This window comes from Callorhinus ursinus, unplaced genomic scaffold (genome assembly GCF_003265705.2).
Source record: "Callorhinus ursinus isolate GAN/ISIS: 27379988/994484 unplaced genomic scaffold, GSC_fseal_2.0 scaffold29, whole genome shotgun sequence".
NCBI classification, from domain to species: domain Eukaryota; kingdom Metazoa; phylum Chordata; class Mammalia; order Carnivora; family Otariidae; genus Callorhinus; species Callorhinus ursinus.
Genome location: NW_027397091.1, coordinates 5,257,864 through 5,274,839, shown reverse-complemented (window position 1 = coordinate 5,274,839; position 16,976 = coordinate 5,257,864). Strand labels below are relative to the sequence as shown.

Below are 16,976 nucleotides of genomic sequence, written 5' to 3'. Positions count from 1 at the left end.
CTTAATCCTTCTTCTGAATTTGTTTCTAGTCACTAGCCTGGGAAAATTCAGTGTATTTCCATTCTTCATGGTTTCTCCTACCATCTGTTCTAGGAAGTGTCCTATTTAAATTCTCCCTCCACCTCTTGTTCCTGTAAGGCATTTAGCAAATCTGTTTGTGTAATTAAATTCCTGTACTATTATTACTCTATGGACTAATTTTACAGCACTACCTAGCTTATTTAATATTTCTGTATTGGTTTCACCATCCTCAATAGGAAAACTATTACATATTGTTTATTTACTTTCTTACTACATTTTTTGTAATCTGAATATAATCTCTTTACCTCTCCTTGATTATCCTTTTAATATCAAGTCCTGAGTTATCAATTTTAGCAAGGTCTTTGCTTGTTACTATGTGTTAAAAGTTTCTAAATTTATAGAGTATATGGATTGGAATATATGTTGTTATCTCACTTGGTAAATTGTTTTCTTAAATTGATTATTCAATGTGTAAAAAGCGTTCAGAGTACAAAAGATATCTTACTCATATGAGTATGTTTATATAAATCTTACCACATTTTTTTGAGTCTTTTTGGAATAAGTTTAACAAAAATCCTGTGAAGTCCCATGAGTACTTAAATACTATGGCATCAAAGCGTGTAGCTTCCCAAAGGTTTTAAAACCATTTTTCCCAATACTTTTTGCCCAAACAAGTACCTAATAGGGCAAGTCTACTCACAAAAGGTAAAAGGGGAGAGGTAGTTCCCATGCTGCTTTCTGGAAATGTCACCGCAAAATAACACCTAAGCTATTCTTCACAAAGTCATAAAAAGAAAATACTGGGTTAATCAGAATGGGTTAGATGATCCTTCAGTGACAAACAATTCCAAATTTTCAGGGTGACTTTTTGATAGATGAAAGATGGCCACAATTTATTTTGGCTGTTTCTTGTTAAGGGGTAAAGTCTAATTCCTCTTCTCTTTAATCTGGGCTGGCCTTTAGTGATCTGTTTAACCAGTAGAATGTAGTGGATGTGACAAGTGTCTTCTACCATATGCAGGAATCCAAGCAAAAACAGCCCAGCCAAACCCCTCAGCCCCCAGAACCATGAGACTTGATATTGTGGTAGTTATGTAGTAATAGCTAACCTGAATAGGTTTATCATAATGAAAATGTATTTCTTGCCTAAGTAAAATCCCCTGAGAATCCAGGGGACCATCTAGAGCAACTGTTCTCCAGGAAGCATCTTAGCAACTTAAGCTTCTTTGTGGTCTTGTGTAATTCTAGATCATGTCTTTTCTCCAAGAGTTTCATCATAGGAGCTTCCTGCTTCCTGCTTCCACTGGAGGGTCTCACATCAGTGATTAAATGTTCCAATCTTCAAGTGGTATATACACATCCTTTCTACTTGCAGACCTTTTACACTGTTGGCCTAACTTCATAGGGGATGTAGAAGTGTACTCCTTTGTGGGCTGGGAAAGAGAAGGGCGCTGGGTATACATCTACCGCATGTGATGTATCAGTGAGAAACATGCAGATCTGGGGATAGAGGAAAAACGGCATTTGGCTTTTAACTCCCTCTTCAACCCGAGAGGGAAAGGGGAAGCAGGGCTAGACCTATTGTCAACCTGACCTTAAGTCACACTCTCAAAGACTTCACCAGGGTTCCTAATGTACTTGAGGAACGGGAGTAGAGTTACTGGAGTATAGGGGATTGTGGAAATGGCAGCGTGGAAAGCTGGCAAAACTGAAGCAGTATTGTGAAGGATTTTGCGTACCAAGAAAAGCAACTTTGACTTTAATCTAGGAAAATTAGAGAATCTTAGAAGCAATATAGCATGTTGTTGCCTCCAGATAATAAGACATAAGATTTTTAATCATACCATGTGTAAGGCATTATATTTACCCCATTTAATCTTCACAGCCCTCTTATGCAGTTGGTTCTATTATTACCTGCATTTAAACAGAACCTTGGTGTGAACTAGTTTTAGCCCCACGTCACATAGGTAAGAAGTGTCAGGGCTCAGATACTGATCATTGGACAGCAATTGCCCCCTTACCTGGCTCTGTGCCATCATGCTACTCATTTGCTCCCATACATTCTTGCTATGGTCCTTCCTACTGACCTTACTCTGAAGGCCAGGAAATGTAATCCTTGAACACACGTTTTGTGTTAGAAAGAGGAAGAGCTTCAGCAATGAGTTTCCGTTGTGGCTCAGATACTCTCTCTTTTTAACTCTTCATTTTGCAAATTTTCCAGCATACACAAAAGTAGAAAAAAGCAAAAATGAACTTAGCTTCAGCACTGCTTGACGTTGTGTCACTTACGTTTATCCATCCTCTCTGCACTCCCTAAATTTTATTTCTGGAGTATTATCAAGTGAATTCTAGACACCATATTATTTCACACATAAATATTTTACTATCTGTAACCAATAAAGACTTTTTAAAAATATAGTTATAAGACCATTATCACACCCCCAACAAAATTCGTAGTTATTTCTTAATAGCAGAATCTGTTTTAAAGAATTGTTTTCTACCAATCACATATCATGTACAAAAGCTGCACCAAAAAGAATGATAGAATTCCTGTGTATGATATTTCTTTTTATAAGCAAAATAAAGTGTTTTCTATTGAGTTTATAGGATTGATTTGTATGCAGTAACAGTGATTCTTAGTAACACTTATTGCAAGGACATTTTCCAAATTTACAATAATCTGTAAATGTGAGTCTTATATTTTTATAAGGGCTGGCTCCACATAGCATGGAGCTACTACTAATTAACACCCAACTCAAGTAAGATCTTCTCTGGAGGCAAAATTAATCTTTCTCTCCTACAGGATTAGAGATTGATCTCATGTGCCCAGCAATACTGTTAGGTTTATAGCTGTCTTTGTTTTAAGCCCCGGACAGAAATCACACTTTTTCATCATGTATTTACCATATTACCTAGTCTTATGCTTTGCACAGCTAACAAATTTTTATAAAGCACACTTTGAAAAAGCTCAGTCACCTTCTAATTGTATTTCAGCCATACAAACTCAGGGTGTGGTTATCTCAAGGTACAGAAGCATCTAATGTGTATCTGGAGAGAGATTTGGAAATCATTTAGGCTACTTTCATTTTAGATCTGACACACTGTAGCCAAGAGAAGTGCGAGATCCATTTAATTGCAACTGCCAATATTCTTTTATTCACTGACTCGTTTGTTAGTACTCATGTTTTAGAAGTTCTTTATAAAATTACAATTATTAAAAAATACAACTGCAGAATCTAGTTTCACTATTATCTCCAATTAGGCAGTGATACTTCAATATACACACGCAGAGAGTATTTAAATTTTCCTCTCCCTTTCAGGAAGAGATGGCCAAGCATCCTTCTGTTTTCTCATTGTAAATAGGTTCACTCTGCAGTCCGTTTTACTTTCACTACCATTGAATAGGGGATGAATTTTTAAATTAGTGGCCGTGTTTCTCTTTAGAAATTCCCACGCGCGCCAACCCCCGTACTGGAGCCTGGGCACACGAGGTACCAGTTCTAACTTAAGAAACATTGGGTCATCTGTTTATTTTCGGGAGGGGGGAAGGGGAGGAAGGGCGTCAGAAAGAAAGGGCGGCCGTTGCCCAGGCAACCGACACCCCGGGCAACGGCGAGGCGAGGCGGGAGGGGGCGTGGCTTCGGCGAGCCCGGGCGGATAAGAGGCGGCGCTGGCCACCCGCCTCCGAAGCTGGGACTGTTCGTGCGGCCGGCCGGAGGCGGGGCGGCCCGGCACCACCTCCGACTACCTGGGAAGGCCTGGGCTGGCGGGCTAGCGAGGCCCCGGGCCCGCCGCTTCCCGTCCCCACACCCCCTGCCGAGGAGCCTCCCTCCGCGCCCCAACATGGCGGGCGGGCACTGGGGTCCGCTGCTGACGGCGCTCCTGGCCGCCCGAGTCGCGGCGGCGGCGGAGGGCGGCCCCGAGCAGGCCGCGCTACCGGAGGAGCGGAGCTGGGTGCGGCCCATGACCGCCTCCAACTGGACGCTGGTGATGGAGGGCGAGTGGATGCTGAAATTGTGAGTGTGCCCGCCCGCCCCGCACGCCACACAGCCCTTGTGGGCGCCGCCCTCCCAGAGCCGCGCGGGCGTGTGTGGGTCCTGCACTGCCCGTTGGGCTCGACCAGTGCTCGCTGGGCGACCTGAGGCGCCGGGGCCGGGCTGCTCACGCTGCGCATGCGCGCCAGGCCCTCCGCGGTGACAGCTGCGGGTGCCGAGCATCGCTCTCCCCCCCCCACCCCAGCCCCCTGCCTTGTTAGCCCCCTGCTTTGGGGAAAGAGTTTTAGGCGTGGGGTGAGCAGCTTACCAAGGGAAGGAGGGGTAAATGGAGAAAATCTGTGAAAAAATCGCGTGCTTTTGGTATAGGCGTATACGTAGAGAAGGGCTGCCATTGAATGACATTTACGTATAGTACAAATACGTAACACGGGCTAGGTAAGGTATTTGTTGAATGAGTAATTCCAGCACGGTGAAGGGCAGACCAGTTTGTGCAAAGTAGTTTGGTTTTCATTTTGAAGACCCCGGGATGTCATTGTGAAAAATAAAACAGGAAGATGGGAGTGTTTTTGAAGTTTTAGAACAAGATTGCAAACAAATGTTGATATTTGTTATCATTTTTAGAGGTAGAGATTTCTGGATAGATATCTTAATGTGCTAGTGTAATAAAGAAAAGGACATACCTAGATTGCCCCTTTTGAACAACAGAAGGTAATTGTGCGTGGTGCCTTTGCTTGAAGGAGAGGGAACAATATAGTTTTGAGTTAGGAACAGAGAAGTAGCTTAAAATAACTTCTAGGAAGAAAGTGATCATTTGGAAAAAAGCCTTGAGGTAGACAATGGGCAGATGTCTGAACAGGCTTCAGAGACCATCATGGTGGGCTTGCCGGGGGAAAATGAAGAACCTCTGGAAAAATGATCACTGAGACCTTATCTCTTTAGACTGCAGTTTCAGGTCATATACATACTTGATCACTACTATTTGCTGATTAATCTTACCTTGAGGACACAGACACAGAATTGGATCTTTCCTTTCTTTGTCCAAGACCAAATTTTGATTCTTTCAGTTTAGATCGCAAATTGCAGATGCCTATGCAGTGAAAACCTCACTTGTGAGATCAGGGCCAAAAGTGACAACTCTCTTAGCAGATTACATTGTTCAGAAAATCATTACCCCTTCAAACATGCATATACCTTTTGGTCACAAAGAAGGGGATTTTTTAGACCTCTAGGTAAAATGCCTTTGGTATCATAATGAGCAAATGAAATGATTAAAGAAATCTGTAGACATGAAAGACTTATTAAACTACTAAACCACTTTGGATGATGATGAGGAGGTCATTTTCCATTTAAGAGAGAAACTTTTAAGTAAGTGGAGACTTATTCAGGACTGTCATGTTTGTAATAATTGTAGGAATTTTAGACTGCATTTTGTCAGCTAGTACTACAGAAAGTTCTTTTTTAAAATAGATGCTTACGCAGTGGACCTTCCTAGATGTCAATTTTCTGAATAAATCTGACTTTGTGTATGTACATGATGAAGGTCAAGGCAGAAGGCCTCAACACCTTTATAGCTCCTTTTTGGAATAGCTTTTTTTTTTTTTTTTTTTTTTTAAGTAAAAGCTAAGCAAACTAAAGGTGAGCGTAAGCCACATTAAGCTCGTAAACAGCAACAGCCAACGATTCCAGTGTTTGGACATGTCGACTGTTCAAATTATACTCCTCATGAATGTACAAGTCCAGACGTGGTAACCAATTGCTTTAAACTTGCCATGCGTCCATTGCATGGAATATGTTTGGGCTGTGATACAAGATGAGATTTGTAACCCAGAAGTAAGCTGCCCTTGAGATCATTTTAGTAGAAGTTCCCTTTCCATCGAGTACACTTCAGAATAGTTCAATATGAAGGGAGGCTGTAAAGGAAAGAAGATTTAAACCATTATATCCAACTTTTTCTATATACCAGAACCGAAGTCCTGAAGAAATATTGTAGCTCTTGTCTGTTTGTAATACTCCGTCTCCTTCCTTTGACAGAAATCCAACACTTAAAAAATATAAAGTTCATTACATTCTCTACCATGATAGGCCTATAAATTTCCGAGAATTCACTCAAATAGCCAATAATTTATCAGATTTTTTTCTTGGTGTATATAACAGAGAAAAGCCAAATGTGTTAATACTCCTACCAGGTCAACCCCTTTTTCAAGTGAACTGATCGTAATGAACAGATTGTTAGGGGTCCACAGATGATGCGTTTAACTTTCCTACAGAAGCAACTTAGGAGGCTTTCTGACGGTATTAAAATTTTGACCATTACTTTGAATGACAGTTCTTTATTAGTTCTTTTGCTTATATGCAACTTCTCTTCAGGGAATTTTTTCTTTCATATCCCACTTCATACAAAGCTCCTATAGTACAATTCCTGGTCATATTGGGATTGATAGTTTAACTTATTTTTAAGGACCTAGCAGTGTTTTCTGCTCCTATTGTAAAACCTAATTTGGTATATTTTCTTTGTCTTTAAAACAGTCAATTTTTTTGGCAACTTGCAATTGAATTTTTAGTTTTTTAAAAAGATTTATTTATTTTAGAGATAGAGAGGGAGAGAGTGTGTGCATGTGGGGGAGGGGCAGAGGGAGAGAATATTTGAGCAGACTCCCCCACTGAGTGTGGAGCCCAATTCCTGGCTTGATCTCAGCACCCTGAGATCATGACCTGAGCCCAAACCAAGAGTCAGTCATTCAACCAACTGAGCCACCGAAGTGCCCCTGAATTTTCAGTTTTAAAAAAGCACTTCTCTGTTAAGGAGAAATATCAGTTAAAAATATATTTGTAGTAATTCACCATTTCAATTCTGAACCTTTTTAAAAATCTGAAAAATTATCCCATTACTATTTACATTTTCATTAATGCTTATTGTATATTCAGTTTTTCTCTTCTTGTTTGCTTTTATACATTTAACATTTATAATTTTATGCCTATTTCTGCCATGTCTCTAAAATTGGCTTACTGTGCTTTTCTCATCTTAACCTCTGATGAAAAGTTTCTCCTTTTTCAGGGTTAGAAAAGATTATATAATCTTTAAAATATCTTCTGATGTTTTCTTTTCTCTATTTTCATTGTTTTGTGCTATCCTTCATTCCATTACTTTGTAACCTTTTGCTATTTTAAACTTTTTTGGTTCCCATTGTATCCGTCCTTGAGAATACTACTTTTGTTCTTTTGACAAACAACAGCATGCATTCTATATACTTTTCTGGTGTTTTTTTTTTTTCCCCCAGAGGAAAAAGTAGCTATCCAAGCAGCTTAATTTTGACCTGCCTACTTTTAAACTGATATCCAGAGGCAAAGTATGTCTTTAGGTTAATTTACCTTTGTAAAGCGTATAGATCTTTGTAAAACACTACCTTTTCTGACTTTGTTCTTGGGCGATCATGTTTCAAAATTGAAAACAGTCACAGTGATAGAGGGAAGTCTCATTTATTTCCCTAGGACCTCTAGGTTTTAGTACTTTTTTCCCCCCAAATCCTTCTTATTCCTGAAGAGAACATCTTCAACATCATCGCCTTAGCTTGTCCCTGTCAAATATCATTTTTTTGCAATTTAACAGATTATTTTGATGTGCTGATGTGCTGATTGAATGTTTAAGAGGTAGTCATTAAATGCTTATTATGTTTCAAGTTTAGAGTTAGGGATCTGGGAAGATGAAAATGAAGGAGCTAAATTCTTTGCTTTCTAGGGACTGTCAGTCTTCTGTGCTCTGAAGGAAATAAGTAGCAGATATAGCATTCATTTATTTAGCAAACGTTTACTGAATGCTTCTTCTCTTTCAGGCATTCAGCAGTGGTTCTCATCAGGCACTACTGGCATCTTGGTTTGGACAGTTCTTTGATATGTGGGGATGGCCTGCCCATTGCTGAACCTTAAGTATTGCTGCCCCTGCCCATTCTAGTATTCATGTGACACCAAAAAAATTTAGCAATCTCCATCCCTTATGCATATTTCCAAATGTGTCTGATTGAAAACCACTGCCCTGGGTACTGTTACGGGTATATAAAAAACATACAAAAGAATAGCTCATAAGTGAACATATAAGTATTTGATTTCAGATTGTTTTCGCAAGGGCTATCCACATCACCTCCATGATCCTCATCATCTCAGTCACAGGAAACCGTTACATTGTTTATATAAAAAGTCCTCTTCTTCATCAGTGCTCTCTTATTTGATCATCCCAGCAATCAGGTGCAGAACTTTCATTCTCATTCTCATTTCCTAGAGGAGATTAAAACTGGAAGAGGTTAAAGCTTTGGCCAAGGCCAGTAGTAAGTGGTTGTCAAGGCCAGAACTAGAATGCAGGTCTGAGCTTTGCAGTTCCTGATGCAAGCCTAGAATTGTTGGGTAGTGGGGGAGCCTGGCTTATTTATGCTTAGGCTGTCAGCTGGCCAGCACCATGAGCCACCTGAAAGAAAGCCTTTTCTTTGAAGCCTGTGGAATTCAGAGGCCCACCCATAGTTTTATCATCTGTAGAATCTCCAAATGAAGAGCATTATTGCTATATCCTCATTCCTGACACTCTTCACTCAAACAGGTGCTCTGCCTTCTATGCACACAAACCACCCAGGAAAATTCTCACTTTGTCTTGTTTGTATCTATCATGGCCCTTATCACAACTTGTAATTATAAATTAATTTTTATGCTTCTACACTAGGTTTTTGTCTAATTCTTCTTCTAGACTATCAGCTTTTCAGTAGAGGATGAAAGTCTTTCTTCTTTCTATTTATCTCCAGAGTCTTGATAACAAGTACTAAGTGTTCAATAAATACTTTGACTAAGTGAATGAATGACCAGTTGTTCCTTTAATGAAGAGCTTCCTCATGTACATCACTGAAGGAAACATCTATCTGTATATATTTTCATAGGTACTAAGGATAGTCACTATCATCTCCCGTTTGTTCATTAATGTAGTAAATATTTACTGTGGCCTAGGACCTGCCAGGCTCTGTTCTAGTTAGGTACAAGTGATGCACTGGTCACTGCCTTCATGGAGTCTTCATTCTAAAGAAAGTAGTGAATTCCATTTTCTCTAGCAGGTATCATGGTTTTTGTGGAGTTATCAAGTTTTATTTTTCCTTTACATTTTTTTAAAGATTTTATTTATTTATTTGAGAGAGAATGAGAGATAGCACGAGAGGGAAGAGGGTCAGAGGGAGAAGCAGACTCCCTGCTGAGCGGGGAGCCCGATGTGGGACTCGATCCCGGGACTCCAGGATCATGACCTGAGCCCAAGGCAGTCGCTTAACCAACTGAGCCACCCAGGCGCCCCTTTCCTCTACATTTTATGACAATGTCCTAGACGTGATCTTCTAAAGAAATAAAATCAAACATAAGCCTTCCAACTCTTGGATCATTAAGAGTTTTTCCTTATTTTCCAGAGAGAGGAATAGCACTTGATGTAGATCATCTGTTGACCTTTTGATTTAGTTTCATGTATTAAGTCATAGAAAGGTGATACCTCTTTCATCCTCATTGTCACATATTCTTTTGAGCACTTTGGTCAAAGTAAGTTCTAAGTGAAAATCGACCGTATCAGTCATTGTCCATTTCTGTTCTGCAAGGATAAGAAAAGAGAATGTACAGGAGTGTGCACTCTCCCCTTGAAGAGAGTGTGTGAAATTTGAGCCAAGATAGAAGAAGAAAAATTGTCCATTATTGGGGAATAAAAATGTATTTTTAGTAAAATTTTATTTCTAGGAAATGTTTTTAAGTAACTCCTTTCTTGTACACTTAATGAAATCTCACACCAAATTCAGTTGGTTTATGCAAAGTAATCAAGGGCTTTCAACCACCTTGCATATAGCAGAAGCTAAGTACAAAATATGCATAAATATGGACATGGATGACAAAAAAATGCTTTTGAATTTTGTTTCCCAGAAGTGGTTAAAACATTGGACTGATACCAAGTTGATGTAATTTAACAGTGTTTTAGCTACCTGGAATGTATTTCAAATGTCTTTATGAAGCTTACTAACTTTATATACCACTGCTGCCTGGGAAAAACTTAAATAGAAAAGATACTATTGTATAGTTTCCATGACTATAAAGGTTCTAATTCCTCTTGGAGGCTCTTAAATGAAAGAAGGATTAATTTGAATGTAAAAGACAAAGTTATGGCAGATCAACTCTTTTAGAGTTCTTAGAAGACTGACATTATGAACTAGTCTTAAATAATATAAATGAAGATCATATTCAGTCCTTCCCGCTGATTTTTGTCATGAATGCGTGCATAAAAATTATATCTACATACATACACAGAGAGAGAGAGACAGAGTGTGTATGAGTACATGAAAGTTATGGGTTTCCTTGTTTGTATTCCTTTAGCCCCTGAAGGTATTTTCCTTTAGTAGGTTCTAAATTACTGTCTAAATCACAGTCATTTGGGTCTAAAAGAATACTAATAATTTAAAAAACTGAAACAACAGTGGACCATTTCCCACACCAGAGACTCAGAGCTGACTTCTTTCTACCACCAAAAGAACACCCTAAGTTAGTGAATGATGTTTCACTCCAACACAAATAGCTCTGAATAAATCTCAGAAATGATAGCATTCATAGTCTCCACTGGGTGGCAGCTACATAAAAAAAATGGAATATCTAAAGTGACCTCAGTGGCATTTTTATATCTTGAGATCAATGTCACCAAAATCCCAATTTATATAATAGCCTGTCTAGAGATTAGGGACTGGGATTTAAAAAAATAAAAGATGAAATGTGCATGATTTAATAATTACTGATGTAGTAAATATGTCCCTGAGTTAAATGCAAAGGCCCTGGCCTAGGGAAACAAAGCAAAAAGGATCTAGAATTTGTTTAATTGTACTGCAAGTTTTCATCCTTATTTTTGGTAATTTCTGCCTTCTGTGGTTCTCTCTTTCAGTGTTGGGTCTTACTTTCCTTGGAGGTTTTATCACATGAATACCTCCATCTGGGTTCTTGTGCTGTGTGGTCTTAGGTGACCTTAAGCAAGGTCCTTTAAACCTGCCTTGTCTGTTTGACAGTGAGGTTGTAAGGTTCAGATGAGCTCTAATGCATCATAAAAGTGTTTTGGAAACCAAGCAGTATATTACAAATGTAATTGGTATTGTTCTTAATTTGTGCCTGCTTTATATAAGTCATCTAATCTCCCAATAACCTTCTAAGGTAGCTGCTGTTACTGTCCCATTTTGCAGTTGAGGAAGCTGAGGCATGGAGCGATTACTAACCTGCCCAAAGTCACATGGTTAATTTGTGGTTGGTCTGGTTGAGTTCTTTGGCAGAATTCTTATCTAATACACTGAAATGCCCATTGAAGTACTAAATAATAAAATGTTCTCTTTTTCCCTAAAGTTTACCAACAGCTTGTCCCAGTATCATCTGCCATACGGATATTTGTAAAATATATAAAAAATGACTTTTCTCAAAGACTATAATTTTCTTTAAAGTTTGTTCATTTACTTATTCAGCACATATTTATTGAGCACTTACTGTACCAGGTATATACTTTGCCTTGGAAATGTAGAGATACAGATGTTTAAATCAGCCATGGTCAAAGATGTCAGCAGATTGTTCCTGGTCCATATCTCTGGTGTCTCAGGGATTAGATAGTGAGCTGTAATGAAAAGATTAATGACTTTTTTTAGAATTATCTTGGAATTGGCTATACCAGACCCTTTTAGAGATGGATGAACAATCATTAGGATGAATAAATGTGCTTAAGTCTGGCTGCTACTGGGGCCTGGCTGGAGAGAGAAATGCATGCCTTGCTTTGGGTAGTCCTTTCTCTCCTCGGCTGTGCCCAATCTCAATATTTGTCTCGAAGTACATGCAACCTCCCCATCATGTTGACTTTCTAACCCCCCCATACCCTTTCATAATGTGAAAGATCAAAATATTGCCCTATTTCAGAAATGTTTGTTATTGTTGGCTTTCAGGAAAGTTGGTTTGTATGCATCATTGCCTTGAGTGTTGCATGGCGCTTATACACATGCTTCTGCTCAGGTCAAGATAAAAGGGTTCGTAAGTGACGACCTGACAGCACCTTTGAGCTTTTTCTATTTTCTATAAATCTTTTTATAGAATTCAGTCATTTAACATTTTTCCCCTTTATTTCCTTTCCTAAGACATTTTTTCCTGTGTGTGTTTGTTTTACTCTTTTGGCAGACATTCTTTCCTACCTCTTTTTCTCCCCACCCCTTTCTTCTCTTAATGTAGAAATAATAGATGCCACATTTTGTAAAAATAATTCAGGAATGGAAAAAAAATGGAAAATAAATTGGGGGGAATCAACATTTTCACAGTGCTGAGCCTGCCCATCCAGAACTTGTTGGGTCTTTCCATTTAATCAAATCTTTAAGAAAAACATATTTGGTCATTATGTTGTACCTAAAACTTATGTAATGTTATATGTCAGTTATACCTCAATAAAAAAAAAACTATTCGGAAAATTTCAAACATAAACAAAAATGGTAGTATAATGAACTCCCATCAACAATCGTCCGGATTCAGTAGTTGTATCAACATATTGCCAATCGTGGTTCATCCATGTCTCCTGCCCTCTACCTGTGGGTGGCGTAATTTTCACACTATGAAATTCACCCGTTGTACATAGACCATTCAGTGGTATCAAGTCTTTTAAAAGTATCTATTACATTTATTTCCTCAGCATTTTGACTTGAGTTGAGGGTTTTGTTAAAATATAATTTAAACAGATTTAAGCAGATCTTTAAAATAATCATGTCCAGTTGATGGCATCCCAAAGTATTATTCAAAGTGTCTGGTGATGTTTTTTTCCTGGAGTATCCTATCCTATTTTGTGAGCATTGATTAATTTTATTTACTGCTTTTTTTTCTTCTGGGTATTATTAAGCAAAACAGAATGTCTCTCCATTTGTATTCATGTATTTTTGTGACGTTGTGTAAATGTTAATTTTCCTTTTAATTGTGTCCTCTGTTAGTATTTTAAAATCGATTTCCAGTGTATATTATTGTTTGTTCACAGTATTTGTTATATGTTAAGCATAGTTCTCCATAAGGCATATTTAAGTCTCCATAAGGCATATTTGATCTCAGTTTCTCCCAATTTCAAATGATATCTTCCTTTCTGCCTTCGTTTCCTTGGACTGCTGCAAATTACCACAAACTTAGTAGCTTAAAACAGTGGCAATTTATTCTCTTACAATTCTGGAGACCCAAGTTCCAAAATTACCATGTTGGCAAGGTTGGCTCTCTCTGGAGGCTCTAGGAGCATGTCTGTTCCGTGCCTTTCCAGCAGTTCTTGGCATTCCTTGGCCTGTAGCTACAGACCACCCATCTCTGACTGCATCTTCACATGGCCTTCCTCCTGTGTCTCTGTGTCACACTTTGCTCTTCTTTCTTTTATGAGAACCTACTCTAAATCCAGGATAATCTCACATCAAGATCCTTATTTTAATTATATGTGTAAAGACCCTTATTCCAAATAAGATCATATGCACAGGTATGAGGGGTTAAGACTCTTTGAGAGATGCTGTTCAATCCACTATACTTTCTAAACAGCAGTTTTCTCTGGATTCCTGTTTTAACATCTGCATGTGAAATCCTGGAGCACATTAAAGCTTTATGGCCCATTTATGATGTTTTCTAGCATCATGGGAGGCAAAGTGAGGCCATTAGCGTACTGCCAGGAGGACAGTACAGCCTTTCGGTTTGCTTCCGTCTTATCCTTCCCTGATCCATTATCCACAGAGCTGCCAGATGACTTTTCCAAAAATGTAAATCTGATCATGATTCTTAACTTTTTTTAAGGCATCAGTCATGGAGCTTGGAATAAAGTCCTAACTCCTTATACAACATTTTTAAAGGCTGTGAATGATGTTTCATCCTGTCCTGTCAATACTCTGTCTTCACACTTCCTGTTCTCTCTGCTTGGGTTAGAACATTCCTTGACCCCTCTCTGGCTGTTACTCTTACTTTAGATCTTACCACAGACGCTCCTTTCTCTGTGGGCCCTTCTGAGATCATCCAGCTTCTGAGTGTCCCATAGCATATGTTCCACATTCCCAGTCATGGCATTTGCCACATGGATTGTCATTACCCCCCCGGGCTTACCTCTTTGCATCTGTAGATGATAGAATCAACCAGGAGAACAAGACCATGTCTGTCTTATTCACAGGGGTAGCCTCAGTTTTTAGCATGGTGCTTAGATCATGTTTATTGAATGAAAAAAACAATCTAAAACAGCAGAGTTCTGGTTGAAGGCCCAAGTATTTATTTCTAACCCCTCTTCTATTTAAGTGTCTGTGGAGCAGGCTTAGCCTATAGCTTCTACTTTCTTCAGGTGGGTCAGACCTGCCACATATCTTTGGAAATGACTTGCATTTTGGGGGACCCAATAGCAATACATCTTCTGGTCTCTACCCATCAGATCTCACTTTGATGAATCTGAAACTAGTTTGACTAGTTTAAAGGCACCCTTGTAAAAATCATCCATCTTTCGTGGGACACTCAAAGCCTTTCCACCCTCAAAAATCAAAAGCTATCTGGACAGTAGTAAAATTTGAGCCCATTGTTAGAATAACACTGAAATAAGATACTTTACATATTACAATAATTTGTGAAAATCTTCTTAAACTTTAGCTATTTTTTCCCCAGGGAATTGATATTCATACATTAAATTCTAGGAGGGGGGGAATCTGCTTCTGTTTTTCTATATCAAGCAACTTTGGAAAAGCTTGCTTTTGTTTTTCCCCTTAGTTAAGAATTTATTTTTTAAATTTAAATGCTCTATTTTTCTAGTTTGTTTTATACATTTTTTTCATATGTTTACATTGACTAGCTCTTTTTCTTTTACAGTTACGCTCCTTGGTGTCCATCCTGCCAGCAGACTGACTCAGAATGGGAGACATTTGCAAAGAATGGTGAAATACTTCAGATCAGTGTGGGAAAGGTGGATGTCATTCAAGAACCAGGTACTGTACATGTTGAACATTAAATGCAAAAGTTTGTTACTTTTTATTTTGAGCTTTTTCAAGCATATAGAAAAGTTGAAAGACTAGGATATTGAGTACCCATGAACTGACCACCTAGAATCAACAGATAACATTTTAGCGTATCTGGGAATGTCTATGTATGTTTGTGTTTACATATATATGTGTATATATATTTATGTTGTTATTTTTAATTTGCTGAATCATTTGAAAGTCAGTCATAGACCCCATTATACTTACCCATCAATACTTCAGCATATTAAAATCTTTCTAATTATTTCCCATGTTTTTTATAGTTTTTTGAACCAGGATCTAGTCAAGGTTCACCAACTGAATTTAGTAGTTACAACTTTTAGTTTCCCTCGACCTAGAAGATAGTCCCCCTGTGTTTTTCATGACATTGACACTCCGAAGAGAACAGGCCAGGGATTTGCCTAGATGTTTCTTTATGGTAACATTTAATTTATTCTTGTAACTTGAATTTTGGTCTAGAAGCATGATTCAAGTTAAATGTTTATGGCAAGAGTACTTTATAGGTGATCCTGTGACTTAAATTGTATTCCAACAGAAGACACATATTATCACTATTAATGCTGTTGAGTTTAAGCACTTGGTTAAGGTGATGACGATAAACATCTCTATTTATAAAGAAAAGACCCCATTTGTGATTAGGAGATAATCTGTGGGGTGATATTTTGGGGATTTAAGATCCATGATGATCTTACCTGAATCAAATATTTCATAGTGGTTTCCAAGATGGTGAATTTCTAATTCTGTTGTTCCATCTACATTTATTAGCTGTTAATGATGTAATTTTTCAAAAGAAAGAGGAAAATAAAGGAAACTTTTAAATTCAGAAAAGATACAATTTGTATTTGTAGTTTTAAAATAACTGTGTACTCTGTAGGGATGCCTGGGTGGTTTAGTAGGTTAAGCATCTGCTTTTGGCTCATGATCCCAGCATCCTGGGATCGAGCCCCGCGTCAGGCTCCTTGCTCAGCGGGGAGCCTGCTTCTCTCTCTGCCTGCCGCTCTCCCTGCTTGTGCTTTCTCTCTCTCTCTTTTTCTCTCTCTTTCTAACAAATAAATAAATAAAATCTTAAAAAAAGTAACTGTGTATTATATATAAAATGAGAAGAAAAGTTGGGCTTTTATGATTCAAATTTCAAACTTGACTGTTTTGAAACTTTGTTATTTTTTTTCCTGTCTACATTCAATTTCTATCTACTGTATCCCTTTACAAGAGAAAAAGAAAGGCATGGAGGTGTACCAGTTACTTTTCTGTAATAACTGTGAGTGCAAAAACACAAAGTAATGCATTACCAATTACTTGGACAACAAAATGGATGGTGTCTGTTAAGATGGATGTGTTGACAAACCCTTGGAGAGAGATTTCTGTTAAAGCCATTAGTCCTCAAGTTTCTGCCTTTCTAATCATTTGAATCAAAGCCACTTCTGCCCATCTGCTATTTAGAGAAGGACAATTATACTTATTAGTTTGTGGTTTGGGCTGTTAGAATGAGTTATTCTGTTTGGACATCAAGTCATTTCAATTATATTTTTGCTGTAAACTTGTTTTTGTCTTTTAGTAGTTCGAGTCCAACAAAATCAGGTGTAAGCCTTGATAATTAGTGAGCACCAAGCACATTTTATGATGAGTTTCTTAGAAATGCAACTGGCCTATTCACATTTTAGTCATTTGGTATACCTGCCGTGAATTCACAGCACAATTTGAATGAAAAGAATTAAACAATTAGCTTTGTGATGGATTCACAGATCTGGAGGCTAACTGAATACAGTCTTTCCATCTAAAATGTAGATTTACAGCTATTTTTTCCATTGTTAATGGATTGAGTGCTTTTTTTGATAATGTAGAGAGAAATTTATTATAATGAAATATTTTAAAAACAAATTTATCATTGACTCATGCTATTTATGCAAATGTAAACTATATATATTTGAAA

General features: G+C 38.1%; 1 protein-coding gene across 1 annotated transcript in view; it reads left to right on the top strand.

Moving 5' to 3' along the window:
• Nucleotides 1-3,653: 3,653 nt before the first annotated feature.
• Nucleotides 3,654-16,976, top strand: part of TMX4 (thioredoxin related transmembrane protein 4) — a 44,727-nt gene continuing 31,404 nt past the window's right edge. Inside the window, exons 1-2 of the mRNA XM_025876053.2 lie at nt 3,654-4,037; nt 14,880-14,995. Coding sequence (XP_025731838.1) covers nt 3,865-4,037; nt 14,880-14,995 — 289 coding nt within the window. The 5' untranslated portion in view covers nt 3,654-3,864. The remainder of the gene's footprint in view (nt 4,038-14,879; nt 14,996-16,976) is intronic.